General features: G+C 41.3%; 1 protein-coding gene across 2 annotated transcripts in view; it reads right to left on the reverse strand.

Annotated features, from left to right (window-relative positions):
• Positions 1-960: 960 nt before the first annotated feature.
• Positions 961-17968, reverse strand: part of Wdr70 (WD repeat domain 70) — a 214369-nt gene continuing 197361 nt past the window's right edge. For both annotated transcript variants that reach the window (XM_040757590.1, XM_040757591.1), the window contains 5 exons: positions 15942-16042; positions 14044-14123; positions 12099-12215; positions 10228-10390; positions 961-1160 (listed from right to left, as the gene is read on the reverse strand). In XM_040757590.1, coding sequence (XP_040613524.1) covers positions 1073-1160; positions 10228-10390; positions 12099-12215; positions 14044-14123; positions 15942-16042 — 549 coding nt within the window. In that variant the 3' untranslated portion in view covers positions 961-1072. The remainder of the gene's footprint in view (positions 1161-10227; positions 10391-12098; positions 12216-14043; positions 14124-15941; positions 16043-17968) is intronic.

Raw genomic sequence — 17968 nt, forward strand, 5'->3', positions numbered from 1 at the left:
TAACTTTTGTTTTGTTTTTCTGAGAGAGGGTTTCTCTGTGTAGTCCTGAATGTCCTGGAACATGCTCTGTAGACTGGCTGACCTTGGACTCACAGAGAACTATTACCTACCCCTGCCTCCCAAGTGCTGGGATTAAAGGTGTGTGTCACCACTGCCTGACCACAAATACAAATTTTAGAATGATTCTTGACTTTTTTTTTACTTATATAGCTCTTGTATTTTCAAAGCATTTCCTTCCTCATTGACTACTGACAAAAATTAACACAAAGTGATTACTGTTAATCATATTTGGAATCATTGAATATTTAGTATGGATTTACTATATGCCAGGTATGGTGCCAAATGCTCTACATGGGCATTTTAATTAAGCCTCCTGACAAATCTATGGGGTAAGTACTACCACCCCTGGCTGGAAGGGAGGACCCAAGAAATAAAGTGCCTGCAGTAGTCTGACTTCAAAGCGTGCTCTCCCAGCAAAGCATCCCAGACAGGCTCCAGCAGAACATAATCAGACACAAGCTTTCCTAGCTCAGCCATGCTTTGGATTGAGCTCATCTAATTATTTACAGTCATGTAAACAACTGTTGTGACACTGTACAGAAATATCAAGCTTTCTTGACTCCCCATTTCCACACTATGTTCTAGATTAGCTTAACATAGATAAATATCTCATCATATGTTTTCCCCTCTAAGGTTCTGGGAAGCTGCACAAGATCAGTAATTGTTAAAGCCTCAAAATACCTACAATACTTAGTAACTGGCTGAGTCTGTTTACATATAGAACAGTCTAATAACCGTAGCTAAGAAAATATAAACACCAGCAGCATGAACATCTATCACTCTTTGAACAATTCAATAACAAAAAGGACAAAATCTGTTTGTAAAAATGTATTTTATTTCATAAGCAGAGAGAGAGAGAGAGAGAGAGAGAGAGAGAGAGACAGAGAGAGACAGAGAGAGAGAGAGAGAGAGAGAGAGAGAGAGAGAGAGAGAGAGAGAGAGAGAGAGAGAGAGAGAGAGAGAGAGACTGCACTTCTCTTGCTCCATGCAAACAGCTCTTAAATGAGATTCTTCAAATTTTACGTTTTTTCCATTCAGGTTCATTCTTTGATTCTTCATCGTCAGATTCCACTTGGGCAAACATGGTTTTGGGCTGAGTTCTAAAGCGAAAGTTAGAAAGGAGGAAATTGTGAGCTGGCGTTTCTTGTATTAGGCGTTGACTTTCACTAAGCAGGGGCAAGTCTGGAGAACTGATTGCATTTCAATTATTAAATATAAATCATTAAACTTCTGGCAAAGAAAAGCATAGTGAAAATTAATTATGTTCAAGAAGAGAGCCAAATATCCTTTTGAAGGTTTTCCCTCTGTGGCAGACACTGTCTGCTGGCCTTCCCTTAAATAAAACAAAAATGAATCCAATCCAGTGGGCTCTCATTATCATAACCTCCCTCTCTGCCAACTGAGGCAAAGTGTGACTATTTGGGAGGACACACTATATGGCCCCACCACAAGACCCTACATGGTATTTACTTACACCTACCTGGGTTATTCTTTCTCTTATGCAGTACATGTGACTGTGGTACAAATGGGAGAACCTGAGTTAACAGTTTCTTGTCTGGTAAGTTTAAAATAATAACAAACATGCTGCAGTGACATGAACCAGTAGAAAATTTTAGAGTAAAACAAATGAGTGCCAATTGATTCCCCTCTCCAGATCAATGCATGGAAGTGCCAAGCACTGAGGACACATCACTGAACACACTGGTAACCCCGCCATGCAGTAAATCTGCTAGACACCACACAAGTCATCAATCAATCTTTGTGAGAGGCTCTTCTGTGCTTTGCAAGCACACCTAGCTCAATGACAATCTTATTTCACCATTCCAAAGAAAAAATTCCAAGAAAATATCAGAAGGTTATAATGTACTTCCCCTTAGTACTCAAACTACTGTGATTTGCACAACTACTCAGAGTCAAAGCTTTCCTCATACTCACTCCAATTGGTTAAACTCCTTGCCACTTCAAGACACTGATATGACACAAGTCATAGCTCTGAAAGTTCAAAAGGCAGCTGCAGACTTTCATAGGCCCCAGTTACTAGAAAGCAGGACCATGGGCTTTCGAATGTGCTGTAGTCAAGCAATTGGTGTTTGCTATATGTTACCTTCTAGCAAAGATGCTGACCACCAGACAAATCTACAGAGGAACACATGTGCAAGCTTAAAAGAGCCTTTGAAATAGATACTTAACCTCTAAGGCTATCTGGCAATATTTCATCACAAGACACCAGCTCACCAATGCCAACTGTGATGAGACGTACGTACTAAGATGCAGTAGGAATGCTTCTGGAGATAATTATAAATGAAATGGATGTGGCCGGTCCCAGGAAAAACACCTAGAGCTGTTAGATTGAAGGGGTTACTTTGACAAAGCCCACCTACTTCCAAAATCACGCTGGTGACTAACCTGGTAGGGCCCAGAAAAAATGAAACAGTTTAACAGCAGGTGGAAAGAGGAGTGCTGCAGGGGCAGGAGGCCATGTCCTTGTGGGATAGAGAGGGAAACACTGGACTGAAGTATTGGTTACATAGGTGTATGTGTTTGCCACTTAAAATGGTTTTATTTTATACTTTACTGTATGTAAACTGTACCTCAATAAAGTCCATTAGTGAACATAATCAAAACAAATGAGAAGGTTCAGACCAAGGGATGAGAGGGTATATGACAACATGAAACTTGGCACTGGAAGTTGAGATGGTGGCTCCATGTGTAAAATTGCTTGCTGTGAAAACATGAGGATCTGAGTTCAAATCCTCTGCACCCATGTATAAGTTGGAAACGGTTATACAGATGCTATAACCCAGTACCTGGCAAGTTGGGCATGATGGAGAGGGGGCAGGTACTGGAGGAGGGCTGGGGATTGCTGGCTGTAAGCCAAGTTCCAGGTTCCGTGAGAACCTGTCTCAAGTAGTAAGGCAGAGAATGACAGACCTGATACTGTCTAGCCTCCACATGTGTAGCTGCACACATTTCACACCAGCACACATACATTTACACAGATACATATACATTCACACAAATACACACACACTCACACAAACACACGCTTGCTCTCTCATAGACAGACAGACAGACACACACACACACACACACACACACACACAGAGCATCAAAGTAGGAAGGGTCTGTTGGGAGGAGGGCTCAGAGGGAGTGGGTTGAAGAAAGGGAGGCTAACAGGGGATGAAGATAACCAATACATGACATACACATAAGACATTACTAAATAATAAATTAAAATATTTGTGAGATCCAACAAATATATCAAATTTGCTATAAGAATTTTAAGTGCTTACTCTAAAGCCTTACATTTCTCTCACTGGTTTGTGGACCACAGTGCAAATATCTAAAAAGTCTCCATCCTACTCCTGAGGTGTGGGGTGGGAGAACATAGAAAATAGCAAGAGTCTGCAACAAGGTGAAGACTGACTCTCCTTAACATAAAGGTGTAACTGTCTCCAACTATGTGAGATGCTTCCCATCTGGAGAAGTTGTAAGAAGTGATGAAGATGATAAAGTACAAACTTCTTACTCTCAGGCCCATGCTTTAAGAAAGAGCTTTTAGGGGATGGAGAGATGGCGCAGTGATTAAGAGGACCTGGTTTCAAGTCCCAGAACCTATATGGCAGCTCACAACTATCTGTAACTCCTGTATGAGGGATCTGACACCCTCATAGAGACAAACACCAATGCACATAAAATAAAACAAATATTTAAAAAGAAATAGCCTTTATTTTTGAAAGGGAAGCATAGGGAAGTGATGGAAAATGGGAGGTACAGCTCACAGAAACAATACATGTTGCCCCCCCAAACAACATTCAAAAAGAATAGTTTAGAACCACTAATAAGAGCTCTTTGTTGTTTGCTAAATAAAGACAAGGATCTTTTAAGAAGAATCTTGAACTAGCTCATGGGACACCTATGACCTAACGAATGCGCTTTGCAGGAGCACAGCAAAACAATCATGGCTTTCAACCTTGCATCTATGAATTTACTTCCATGAATTATTGTTTTGAAAAAGATTGTAACTCCACACATGAGACCGATCTTAGCAATTCAATTCAGGTCTATCTTGGGGCATTTTAAACAGGCTCTTTAGTCACCACTTGACCAAGCAATGAAGAACAGAAATGATTGGGCAATCTCAAAGTTAAGAATAGAATGAGCAGATTGCTTCTCTAGGGAATAGCCTAATTTGCCCTTGGCACACCAAAGTACTATAAAAATAAATCAACAATGCCGAGAAGAAGTGATGTGACACATGCAAACGGACAAAGTATTAATGCATTTGAAAACAAATTAAAGCTGGTCTAGAAACTCCTGCTTTTGGAGCCAGGAGGAAACAAACAGTAACAGAACATCCTTTAAGTCTATTAAGTGCAGATTCCTTTCAGAGCTGCTTATAGACACAGAATTGGTACACTGACCTTAGCACAGTCTCCACTGGGTACTCTATGAGAAACAGTGTGACAAGCCAAGCCAAGTGGACAATGAAAACACAGTAGCAATTCAGAGCTTCATACATACATCACACAAAGCTCAAAAGAGACAGGCTACCTCTTCAAGAGAGCATTTATATGGCCCACCATTTCTTATTTTCTATCTATACTTATTTTTTGTTCATGTTTTATTCTTTCTTCCTCTTTTTGATTTTTTTTTTCTCAAGACAGACTTTCTCTGTATTGTTTTGGAGCCTGCCCTGGAACTCACTCAGTAGACCAGGCTAGTCTTGAACTCACAGAGATTTGCCTGCCTCTGCCTCTCGAGTGCTGGGATTAAAGGCGTACGCCACCAATGCCCGGCCCTATGCTTACTTTTTAAATATTTATTTATTTTTCTTCCACGTGCATGGGTGTTATGCCTGTATGTGTATCTGTGCACTGTGTGCATGCTGGTGTCTGCAGAGGTCAGGAGAGGACATTGAATCCCCAGAAACTGGGATTATAGATGGTCATGAGCAAGCATGTAAGTGCTAGGAATTGAACCCAGGTCCTCACGAAGAGCAACCAGTGCTTTTAACCTCTGAGCCATCCCAGCCCCTTATCTTCTAATTACTAATAGCCAGTTCCATGAACTTACAGTTTCATGACAGATTCATCTCCCTTGCCCCCACCAAGAACCTCTAAAGGGACAGGCCTAAAAGAAATGAAGTGGAAATCCTGTAATCCTGTGGGTATCAGCAGGTTCATGAAGACACCATACGTTTCAAATGAGAACCAGTCTAGTGTCTGCTTTATTGAAATGCTTCATCCAGATCCATTCTTTTCTTGGATTCTAATGTTAACCCTTTTCATATGTTTGCCTAAAACTAAAGGTACACAAGGCTGGCGTGACACCTGCATCTTCTAAGTTAACTCATTTGCATAATAGGTTTTCACCTGGTTAATTGGTTCATTGGATTATCAATGTCAGTATAATTACTGCTGCCAACCACTAATAAACTAAACAAAGGAGTGCTTTTTGTTTTGCTGTCTCATTTCCAGTATATCCTGCATTTGCTATAGTAAATGCGATTTCATGAAGCTAACACAGAAGCTCATGCAAATGTCTATCAAATCTACACATTATAATTTGGTGACACTATGCTAATTTTTCTAGATTTTTAAAAAATAATCTAGAATTGTATATTTTTTGTTTTTGAGATTATAACATAATTACATATTTTCCCTTTCCCCTCCTTCAAGCCCTCCCATATGCCCTTCCTTGCTCTCTTTGAAATTTATGGTCTCTTTTTTCACTAGTTTCTGTTATAGGCATAAATATTCATGTACGTGCATATGTTTATATATTCCATATATAACCTGTTCGGGTTTTATAATACTACTTGTGTATTTTCAGAGCTGACCATTTGGTTTCAGATAACCAAATGCTCTTCTCTGGGGCAGGCTATTTCTCCTGCTCGCAGGACCCTTAGCTGTCTGAAGTTCTTTGTGAGAGTTGAGAGTTTGTACACAAAGCAATGGGTTTCACTGATGCATTTGCATACATAGGTGTCATTATACTTCACTCCTGTCCATCTCCCTCCATGCCTGTCCTCTTCTGGCCTTTCTCCCTCCACATGGTTCTCCTTCCTTCTTTCATGTCCACTTATTCCATCACTCCCTTTGGTAGTTTAAAAGACATTCTTCAGATTTGTACATATTTGTACAACGTGAGTCATGGCAAGAGTGTGTTCCAGCTAGATGACAGGAACCCATGGAAAGAGCTGTGATGAGCAAAGGTTCCCATACTGCAATCTTCTAGTGAGCATTTTAGGGTGCACTGTTTGTATGAGGGACTCCACGTGTAGGGGTACTGTCTTTTCTCTTCTGACTCAGCTCTAACCTGTGTCTCTGAAACTCCTTCTCTGACTAAAACCAGGGTGACATCATCACATGTTTTCAGCAGCAATGGAAAGTCCGTAGGTCACATTCTCTTTAATTATGGGTGTGCTTCTAATGTGACTCACACAAGAAGTAGAGAGTAAGCTCCTGGGCAATAGAAGGAATATGAGGGAAATCACTTGGAATATTTAATCATGAGTATGTGAGTATAAACTACAAGCTTTTTTGGCTTGGGGCCCATTGTTTATTATGAAGGAAAACCTCAAAGCCAAAGCCAATTATAGCCATGACTCAACAATCTGACACACTTGTTAACCCTGCTAGGATGAATACAGCCTGATTGAACTCTGACCCAGTCGTCACAATTGCAGAATTATTAAGATTAAATAAAAGGCTTGACCAAAAGATTCAACTTGAAATGTCTCCTTCTGTCTGTGATGAGCTAATCGACATTTTTTTTTTTTTTTTACTTTTAAACAGTAGAGATGTGTAAGAAGATCAGAGGCAATAAAATGCTTCTAGATAAAGAATTTTCTATTTTCTTCAGGAAATGAAGACATAACATTTTGGAAAATAAACACTTCTTAGACTCATAGATAGAGTGCAGTGCTCTATGCTTGAGAGTCCAGAGAATATGAGAGTAGAAAAAGAACAAGTTTGAAATGTGGGCACAGAATAAAAAATGAAAGGGGGGACACAAACAGAAAAACCCTGTAAACAAACAAACAAACAAAAAAAAAAACCAGAGTCAGGCCTGGTCTCATGAAAGTTTTCTCTAACTTCTCATTTATATGTTTCTAAGTACATGCCCAAGTGGGCATGGATGGAGCCCTACCCTCCTCGTTTGAAGATAAGGGAAACAGCCTTAGTAAGGCAAGAGCTGCACTTACCAGGCAGCAGTAGAGCTGGAAGTACATTCAGGACTTGGGATTCTCAGTCTAGGGTTCCCTCTGCTAAGCCATGCTGGCTCACACAAACATCATCTCAACATCCCAGTGGCTACTATTAGCTGCACCATAAGAGATGTGATCCTCAGCACTTAGAAACCATAACCCTATCATGAAGGCAGACCATCTATACTCAATCCCAGTTCTGCCATCTGATACCTGTGGGGCACTGGTCAAGTTATATGCTTCCGTCTGCTCATTTACAAAGCAGGGACAATAACACTACTTACCTTAACAAGCTAGGAGGACTACATGATAAAACATACTGAACTTTTTAACAAGTCTTGTCACAGTCTTAGTACACTGAAAGTGTCATCGGTATTACATAACTTTTGTTAGATACTGGAGCTCTTCACACAATCGACATCTTTTCAAAATTCCTATTATAATATATTAAGTAAAATAATTCATGTGCTAAATACAATATTGCAACATGTTATATTTTCAAATCCTGGGGAGAATTCTTTCTCTATGGAAATGATTCACTTATAAGTCTTTTATAACTGAAGTTGTCTAATCTGTAAGTGTGAATTTTCTTAAGGAGGAATAATTTATGATTCTGAGTCATTACTTTTGTATTATTCTCAAGCATTAGTGTGCAAAATCATCACTTTCGGCACTTCTTAAAAATGTAGATTCTCGGCCGGAATCCCACAGAGTCCATTAGTCTAGAATGGACCTAGAAATTCACATTTCAGTCCTCTCCCAATAACCCCCTCCCCAACTGCCTGGCAGGCACTTCATAAAGCCAGCCTAAGAAATACTGTCCTCTACAGAGGCACATAGTGGATGGTAACAATCAGCACGGAAATACAACTCGGGGAAGAAAAAGTACTTTTCCTTCTGTGGGTTTATGTCTCTTCCTGACAAAAGTCACATACAAACCTTTCCTTGCTCACAATGGCTTCTTTAAATATGTCATAAACTCAATATGACTTTAAATGGATTCTTTATAGGTGGGAATGAAATCTTAGTACATATACAACACACATATCCACACATCTTGTATTTCAAGAGATATGCACAGTGAAGTTAAATCGACTGGGCCAGCAATAATGGCAGCTTATCTGGCAAGAAGGGCAGCCATGGCTGACAGAGCTGTCATCCTGGCAGGCTGCTGGCCAGGCTCCGAGCTCCCACACATCTATCCCTGTCTTATGTGTAAACTAATCGCATTCTGGATCTACATCCTGCCCCTTCCCCAGCCAGCTCTCTTCCCCTCCCTCCAGCAGCATCTTTGAACAAGAAACTGTAACTGAATCTGTCCGTGTGTGGCTGAACAAGAGTCCTCTATAATCCTGCTGGGTTTGAAAACTTTCATGGCTATTACATTGCCAGTGTCAGGACTGAGCTTAGATCCTCAAGTGATACATGCAAAGTATTCAGACTTCACTTGCAGTGCCTGAGAATGTATATGAGCATATGCTACATGCAACAGGAAGACTTGTGGAGTGTCTAGCTGCGCTTTTCTGTGTTAAAGCGAGATATAGTAAATACACCTTCATTTCATCACTGACAGAAGTCAATTGCAGCAAAGAAAAACAACCAGACACACGTTCTCAGTTACAGTGACCTTTACGAAAAGATCCTTTTAAATATTAGCTTCCCTTCAAACACTTTGCCACTTGGCAGTAAACAGTATACTGTAGCAGGTGAACACAGAAGAAACAGCACCATGAGCCCAGCTCACAGATTACATGCCACACACAGTCATCGCCTTCAACTTAGTTAGCAGGCAACAAACACAAGGCACCAAAAATGGGTGGCAAGAAAGAGAGGGAGGAAAATGCAACAGAAAGCTGTATAGCCAGAAGAGCATAGTACTCGGGGTCAAGGCAGAGGTTAGCACCAGCTTCAGACCCTCCAAGCAGCATAGTCCTCAAGTAAGGGACAGCATGGCAGTGCATTTCCTCCCCACCTAGTACATTTGTTCAACTAAATAAAAACTACAATGAAAAAACAGTCTTTAGGTAGTAAAGTCATCAGCAAGCACCATGAGCTTCAATTAATTCTGTTTAAATAAACTTAAAAGGCCAGATGGGTGACTGTCCAAGAAATGTATTAATTATGAAGCTGCCTTGGAAAAATCATAAAATTTAGACAGACTATGACAGGAGACAGTGGAAAGACTGGGTGGTGGGTAAAGGCATTACTCTCCACCTGGCCCTCCACAGAAGGGCCATACTTTGGCAGTTTTATAAGATAATTAAATATTTACAAAATAGGTAAGTTTTAAAAAGTTAGTTTTTTAGGAAGCCATCCTAACAACTAGATAACAAACTATAGGAAGGTTGAATCAAAATTCATCATACGTATATCAAAGTAGGAAAATCATACGGCTTCAGTAGAGATAAAGGAATTTAAAAAAAAAATTTAAGGGGCCAGTGAAATGGGATCCCAGGCATTGCTGTCACACCCACATTTCTTGGTCCATTCTTTGTGCTCAAATATGACATAGAAAGGAGGAAGTTAACACTTCCAAGTATTATTGTCATATTCTTCCCAATTCATTGGACATAATAATTTATCTATTTTCAATTTTTATTTTTATTTACTTTTTTGGTGTTGGGGCTTAAATCTATGGCTTTGTACACACTAAGCACATACTCTACCACTGAGCTACACTGTCAGTCCTACTTTCTATTTTATTTTTAAACTTTATTTTTAGTATCATTATCGTGTGTGCGTGTGTGTGTGTGTGTGTGTGTGTGTGTGTGTGCGCGCGCGCGCGCGCGTGTGTCTATAGAGCTCAGACGAAAACTCTGCAGAGTCAGTTTTCTTGCACCTTTCTGTGGGCTCCAGGGATTGAACTGAGGTCACCGGGCCTACAGACAAGTGCCTTCACCACTAAGCCATCTCACTAGGCTGCATCTTTCTCTTTTAAACAGCTACTTCCTTACTTGGAATACGCCGGTGAAACCCAATATGGGTTATCTTCTGCTGCTTTGGCATGACGCAAAATGGCTTCTCGGGGATTACTGTCATCAGTTTTGTCCAAAGCAATATTTTTCACAATGTAGGATGACAGGGTGCCCCCATGGGTTCCAACTCTGCCACCACGACCTGTTTCAAAAGAAAAACCCTAGATTAGAAACAGGATGAACAGATGACACGTCATTACAGCTGTGCATGCTGCATATGGAGCTCAGACCTCCACAGTGCTGCTAACACCTTTCAGTTGTCTGGTCAAAAGTAAGGAGCCGGTAACCTTTAACGCTTAAAAACAGGAAGAAACATTTAAAAATGTTTTGGTTGTTTGATTTGCAAAATTATACTGATTTTAAAAAAAGAAAAAAATCTCTTAAGGATTGTATTAAAAATTCCTCTAGAATGAATTTATTGACATTTAACACTAAAAGTAACCACTACTGACAAGCTGCTATATCTATATATACCTTTGGCCTTTCCACAGTCCGTGTATGGTATGCTACAGACACTTTGCTCTGTGTTCTGAAAGAAAGCAAGCCATATGAATACACTGACTCTTCTTGCTTTTCTGCTATGATTCTTAGGCAGACAGCAAGCTCAAGGGCAAAGAGCTGCATCCTTCTGGCTCTCTTCCAGCCACCATGGTGCCTGATAAATAAAATGGACTGACATTTTAGAAAATTTGTTTCAGATCTGATTTTTAGAAAGATAAACACATGAATAACCAAACAATACTGGAAGATTAACTTCTAAATTAAGAAGAAAATGACCTACTTCCAGAGGCTGGTTAATAACTATTACGATTTTTAGGGAAAGGAGACAACATCAGGCCGAAGAGGCCGAGGAGATCTTTGAAAGCAATGGATCACTTTGGGAAGGCCCACAAAGCAGAGAGTACTAATTTCAATGGGCAGAGTAGCTATGCACAAGACTGCAGGCAGAGGAAAGTTCAACTGTGCATTTGAGGAGCACAGCGGGAGAGGCACGTAGTGCAGAAGTGCAGAACTGCACAGGTGAGCCCGCAGACCACAGAGCACCTGACATACAAAAGTGCCCAGAGTAGAGGGAAACGGTGGCATTTGGGAGCAGCAGCAACATGAAAGCCAGAGGAACAGGGGTGGGGAAAGCTGTGTGCAAGACAGGGAGGAGGGGTAGAGGCAGGGAGAGAGAGATTTGAGATATACTATCTGACTAGAATAATCTGACTTGAAATAATCTACACAAGATTATTACTTAGGAACTTCGACTGTCATCAGGGAAGGCCCACAAATAATTAAAATAGAAATATAGATGCTTTCAATGCTGAAAGGGCAAATAGTAGTTCTAGAGCTGAGACTCGGGTAAACGGACAAGTCAAAGGCTGCAGGCTTGGGTGTCTACAGCAGAAAATGAAATTCTAGAGAAAGGATCTGCCATCCTATAGACCATGTGCTGTGCTGCTTCTGCTGCATGTGTTCTCTCACGTACCTTCTAGTGAAATGGTCAGCTCAGTGGTATCATGCTGAACTAAGCCATGGGCACTTTCTACCTTGAGTGAGGCCCAATCCAGCTTGGACCCCAGGCTAAGAGACCAATGTCATATATTAAGCCAATATTGAGAGCAGCACTTTCAATGCAAGCTTCCAAGGGGCCCCAGAGTTCTAGTGAGGTCACCCAAGGCTCAAGCTGGAGAAGAGAAAGCCCCAGGCGTCCTCTCTATTCCAGCACAGAAGCCCTGTCAGTTTTATATATTATGGCCTAGCACTAGAAAAGAACACATCCAAAAACCACAGGAGTCTCTCTGAAGATCAAGAAGCACTCAGGCTTCTCTGTATCAGTGACACTGCCCTAGCCCCTCAGTCACCTGGGCCTGCTACAGGAGGTTCTGGCTTGTGCGACTTCAGGGGGTCCAGTCTGTCCTTCTCCAGCTGTTTCCTTGTACTTCGTTGGCGGGGCTCACGGAACATGGGCAAGGCATGAGCTGTGAGAAGTCACATTTGAAAAATTTCATTATAATAATAACCCTTCATCCAAAAACATAGCTGATGCATGACTAACTGAAACATGAAATGGAAATCATAATGACAGCCTTCATTTAATAATAAAAGACAGCCTTACTGTAACCAATTAGACAATTTTGTTTGATACCAGACTTATTGTTCACCTCTGTTGGCAGCTAATGGCACTCAGGAAACCCTGTCATGGAAACACCAGTGAGTCTCATCTTCCTAACGATGGGTTAAAGCTCAGTCCCTGCAGCTTTGAAAAGAAACACTCAGTGGAAGCCCTTTCTTATTTGCTCTTACAGCACCCACACATGCACCACGCCAACAGTGCGCCTGTCGGTTCTCACGTTGCCTCAGATGCCCCAGAAACACTGGACTCACTTCACACGTTTCTGAAATGTGACCACTTCTCAGCAGAAGAGTGACAACACTGAGGAACCGGAAGGGAGGAACACTTAGCCCACTGAAAGTAGGATAAAGGTTGCCTTGAATGCAGGGTGACTGACTCTCCTAGCGTGGGCACTTAACCCTCCTTCCACATGGCTGGTGCACAAAACAAGAGGGAAATGAAAGTCAGAGGCACATGTGTTCAACTCCTGCCAGGTGCTCACTAGGTTCCAGAATTAAATTTAAACATAAGAAGAATAGGGATTTAAGGAGAAACCATGTAATACTGTGGGGGAAAGGGTTACTGTGGAATGTTAACTAGCTATCTTTTTGTTGATCTGGATTTCTTTCAGCCATTATATACAGATTAAAACCTGTTTTCAAAGAGAACAGGTTTTCAGGGGACTGGAGAAGCCAAAGGTTAAATGAAATTTATAATCTAAATGAAACATCTCTAACACCTCAAAAACTCTCCCAGTCACCCTCATACTGTCTGCCCCTATTTCCAATTAAGGCCAGTCTATTATCACTCACAGTAAATCATGCCTGCCTTGAGTCAGGGAAGCTGAACAAGCACATGACCCCTCATTACTCTGTCAGGCAACATGACACACAATATGTTTAGTTAGGAAAAATTGCTTTTCACTTCAAATGGGCCATGTGTAATTCCATGCACTGGACTCTTGCAGAGTGCCATGGGATCTCCTGACTGATCAAAAGCTCCATGGAACTTGGTTTTACAAGAAAACCCTCATCTGGAAGAAGGCCAACAGAAGAGCACCCTGTGGGCTTTAGTCTGAGACACTGGTAAAGTCCACATGGCTACTCTCTGTTACTATCTCTGTAGCATCCAAGATTTCTTCCTAGCCTGTTACACATCTGAGGCTGTAGTTTGTGGAGCATGGACCTATCAAATTAATAAGGTTGTGTGACCACCTGAGAGAAACCATGATGTCCTGGTAAGCTTTCTGTTCATATCGCAGTTAGTTAATTTTAAACAGAAATTCCTCCAAGTGTGTTATTACATGATCATAGACTTTTTTAAACTAATCTCACTGATGAATTCATTGTTCAACATCACACTTCCAGCACATGGTACAAAAGACAAATTCAGGACTCATGAATCTAAGCGCAACACTCCCTGTTTATTCATAGAATAATACATTAGTCTTTAAAATGTTGTGATAAAATAATGGATCCAGCTCAGATAGGTGCTTCTCATTTGGAAGAAGCAAACCTCATTTCTGCAAAAAATCAAGAAGCTAAAGTCATAAGACTTGTACCTGTGTTCACATGATGGGAGATGATGTAATAGATGCCACAACTCTAGGGCCTTTCCAACTTTCAAAACCAGCAATGAACAAGACAACAGAAAAGAGAAAAGTAAGACAGAGAGGAATGTTAACAGCAACTTACGGGTGATGATGTAGTCCTGGGTTAGTGTCTCAGCTTGTTTTGCCTTCCGCTGGGTTTTAACTACACATAATTTTGCTCCCCTACAAAGAGTTAAAACAAATTATTTTCTTTAGTTCATCTTAATAACAGAAAGAGCTGAAACACTGAACTTCTGGTGCTGTTAGAGACTTCCCAAAGCATTCACATCTCTTCTCTCTCTCTCTCTCTCTCTCTCTCTCTCTCTCTCTCTCTCTCTCTCTCTCTCTCTCTCTCTCTCTCACACACACACACACATACACACCGCTATACCTCTATATGTAGTAGACCCCAGCAGAAATTACTCCATGATAGATTTGGGTAACACTGAAACAATGGAAGTTCTTGGCCAATGTATTTTTTAAATTAATTTTAAAGTTCAGATACAAAACACAGGTTTTACTGTAGCATTCTCATTAATCATGAAATGCTTTTAGAAACAGTCCAGGCAGACCATCCTGTCAAATCCTTGACTTTCTGAGAGGGACTGACAAGTGGGGTCTTGATGGCAATGATTACTGAACTTCTAGAAATTCAAGTCTACCAGTCAGTGTCCACCACCAAGAGAAAGAGGTGTCAAGGCTTTTAGGACACAAATTTAAAAAAGAAATCCACACAAATAATTTTAAAACATAAGATGTTAAAGAAAATTTTATAAACTAACCAACCTTTTCATCTTAAAGGTCAAGGGAATCCAATTTTGGCCTATGTTCCAGATGAGAGCAACCAGGGTCCTACACTAGGAGGACACCAGCATGGCATATGTCTATATCTCAAGTGTCTGAACTGGAGTACACCTAGCAGCATGGCTGGGTGGGGGGCTACAGTCTGATTAACCAAAAGTCCATTCAAAGTGCCTTACCTCAGTGATGCCAAGCTGAATGTAAGTAAGCAATTCTTATAGATCCCTAGTAGAGATAGCACTTCCCAAATGGGTGTCATAAGATAAGGCCATTGTATTTTTAAGTTAGCAGGCTTCCTCCACACTAATTCATTAACAGTTTTTACTTTATTAATAAAAAATTCTACCCACTCTTAAATATCATTATATAACTTTATTTTATAGAGCAAGGGTTTCAACACTAGTTCAGAAACCTCTGAAGGAAGACAGGATTGTCCACTTCTATTTAGAGCAAAATACGGTCAGTGAAACTTCATTCACAAGGATTAGCTTTCCTTTCCTCTAAAAGCATGTAAGACCTCGAAACAGGCTTACAGGGAAGACCACGTACTTAGCACGTGAATTTGTGTACTAACAGAAAGCGGAAAGATCATCTTCTTTGGGGTGGTAACATATGTCCACCTCCTGGAAAAGAAAATAGAAATACCTCAGGAACTGGATGAGCCCCTCATAAAGTTTCCAGACCTTGGTATGCCTATGTTTGGCCTGGGGTGAGCTAAGGGCTGAGGGAAAAGTTCACGTGCCTCTCCTTCCTGTTGACACAGCATAAGATTGTCAAATACCCAAACTAGTAACTGCTAAAAGCCAAATGAGAAAGGTAAGAAAATGAAAAGCTGCTTCCATATCTTCTGAGTGACCAGCCCCCTTCTCGTTAATCTGGCACATGTATGTACCACGGCTGATGGCACTGCCCAGGGTGTAGCCAGAGCAGGCAGGATTCCCCCACCCTGCACTCAACATTTCAGCCAAAGGCCTGCAAATCCCCAGGGAACTTTGGCTTTGAATTCAGTGCACATCAAGGGTGAGATCTAAATCCCCTTTAAAGCACAATGCTAGGAGTCTGAGGCTTTACTTTGTGCCAGCTGCCTTTTCTAAAAGGGTGGATCCCCATCAAAGAGGGAAATGAGTAAAAGCAGGGGTGAATCAAAGCCCTCCCCCAGTTGTTGTCATCCATCTCAAATGCGCTGTTCCTACGACATACCTCTGACTTTTGTTGGGGTCGTAGTACACTTTTGCCAATCCATTTCCAGTTCCAACCATGATTTGGTTTAGCTTTGGATGCCACAGGCAGCGGACAACACTCTAGAAAGCACAGGTAAAGAAGGCAAGTCAAGACACTAAATAAAAATGAAGGGAGGGGCCCTGATGATATTTGGATGGTCTGTTGACCACATCAAATGCCAGTGTGAAGGTAACCTATAACTTTTCAGATATTTTCTTTTAGATCACAACACGGCTTTCTGTAAGTTATGTTCCATCCCACCTCTTATTATCCATGTGAAATCCCACAAAAATCCAAGATGTTCACTTGTGTACATGACACCCCCACTTCTCCTTGGAACCACAGTTAGGTGGCCCCGTTCCATGTGAGCCTGGCACTGTGGAATGCTGGTTTCCTGCAAAGCACACCACTGCAGCAGATTTAGATCTGGTTTTCATGCTTTTACACACACAATATGTCCCACTGGACTCAGATTGAGGCCAGGTGGTTATTGTTCTTAGTTCACAAAGATTCAAGCCTCATTAAGCTTTTTTACAAGCACATATTGGTAGACAATTAATAACCCCCCAGCCTATGAGATAAAACAGCAAAGTCACAACAGAAATAAAACAGATATCAAAGTAAAGCCTTGATATTAACCTGATGGAAAGCTATTTAAAGAGGTGGCTCACTGGAAGCTGTGACCCTCTGTATTCATTTCTGATGAGGAATGAGTGGTGCTGGGGGGTCCCAAAAAGCCTCATCCTGAGTTCTCACTGCCTGTTTTCCGTTTTGTTTGGGTATGAGGGAGGAGATGGGAGGGACGGCACACAGAGATTCAAAGGCGGAAATCCGAAGCTAACATTGGAAAGCAAACACCACACAAGTTCCCCAGACTCATTTGGAGCAAGAAGAGGGGAAGCATTAATTCAGCATTCATCAACAGTCCATTTCCTGACACGCTATGCACGTGGAGTAGAGAGAGGGGAAAGGGTACAATCGGATACTGGCATCTGAGGGCCTCATAATAAATCAAAGTCCTGGAGCTCTGTCTCTGTGTCCTATGTTCTTTACATCTTTGTCTCTAACCATCCCACTCTTTCATTAGGATGGGAAACTCTGAGATCCCTTTAGAAAGAAATTCTAACTCTCATCTGACTGGCTATAGTTAAATGGCTACAAACCCTTTTCTGATACTCCAGAACTATGGAGGAAGCTAAAAAGAGCCAGAAAACTTCTAATTAGCATCCAACAATACTCCAAGGTGGTTCTTAAGTTGTGTGCCACTGAAGTAGACTGACTCAGTGTTTGTATTTACCCCACTGGAAGCAGGGATGGGGGGATATAAATTGAAATGGCAGGTTTTCACGTTATTTTAGCTTTCTTTCAACAATTTTCCTCAACTCTATGATGCTGCTATTCAATGTCTGCTAAAAAGCGCTAAAACAGCAAAACAAAACAATAGTAACAGGAGAAACATTTGAAATGAATCAGTTGTATTTGACAGTTTGGTTTTCCTTTTTCCGACTTCTCTCTGCTTTACATGTGTTTAGTTATGGAAAGCAGAGAACGTGTGTGCCACAATACATGCCTGGGGTTAGGGGACAGGATTCTGCTCTCCCCTTCCATCACATCGGCAGACCTGGTGGCCAGGCCCCTTGCCTGCTGAGCCACCAGACAGACCCTCTTTCTCTCTACTCCTATCTTCAACTCTTCTTTGTCACTGCTGCTTTGTGCAGATGCTCATGGAGGTCACTTTAGGATGTATATGCACTGAAGTCAGATGCTCTTCCTAATAAAACTGCTGCAGGTTGGTAAGATGGAATTAGGTGTGTCAACAGCCGATGCTCTGCAGGGGCTCGGCCATTGAGACTAATATGAGAACTATGTCTAGCTCACTGAAAACTTCCTGGTGTTGGGTATGTGAAGACATGAGAAGAGTCCCAAACACAACTTCCTAACACTGTGTTATGTAACCCCGCCAAAGATAAGATTACCTGAGCCAACACCATCTCAGGGCTCTGCTT

Source organism: Mesocricetus auratus, unplaced genomic scaffold (genome assembly GCF_017639785.1).
Source record: "Mesocricetus auratus isolate SY011 unplaced genomic scaffold, BCM_Maur_2.0 Super-Scaffold_100015, whole genome shotgun sequence".
Classification (NCBI taxonomy): domain Eukaryota; kingdom Metazoa; phylum Chordata; class Mammalia; order Rodentia; family Cricetidae; genus Mesocricetus; species Mesocricetus auratus.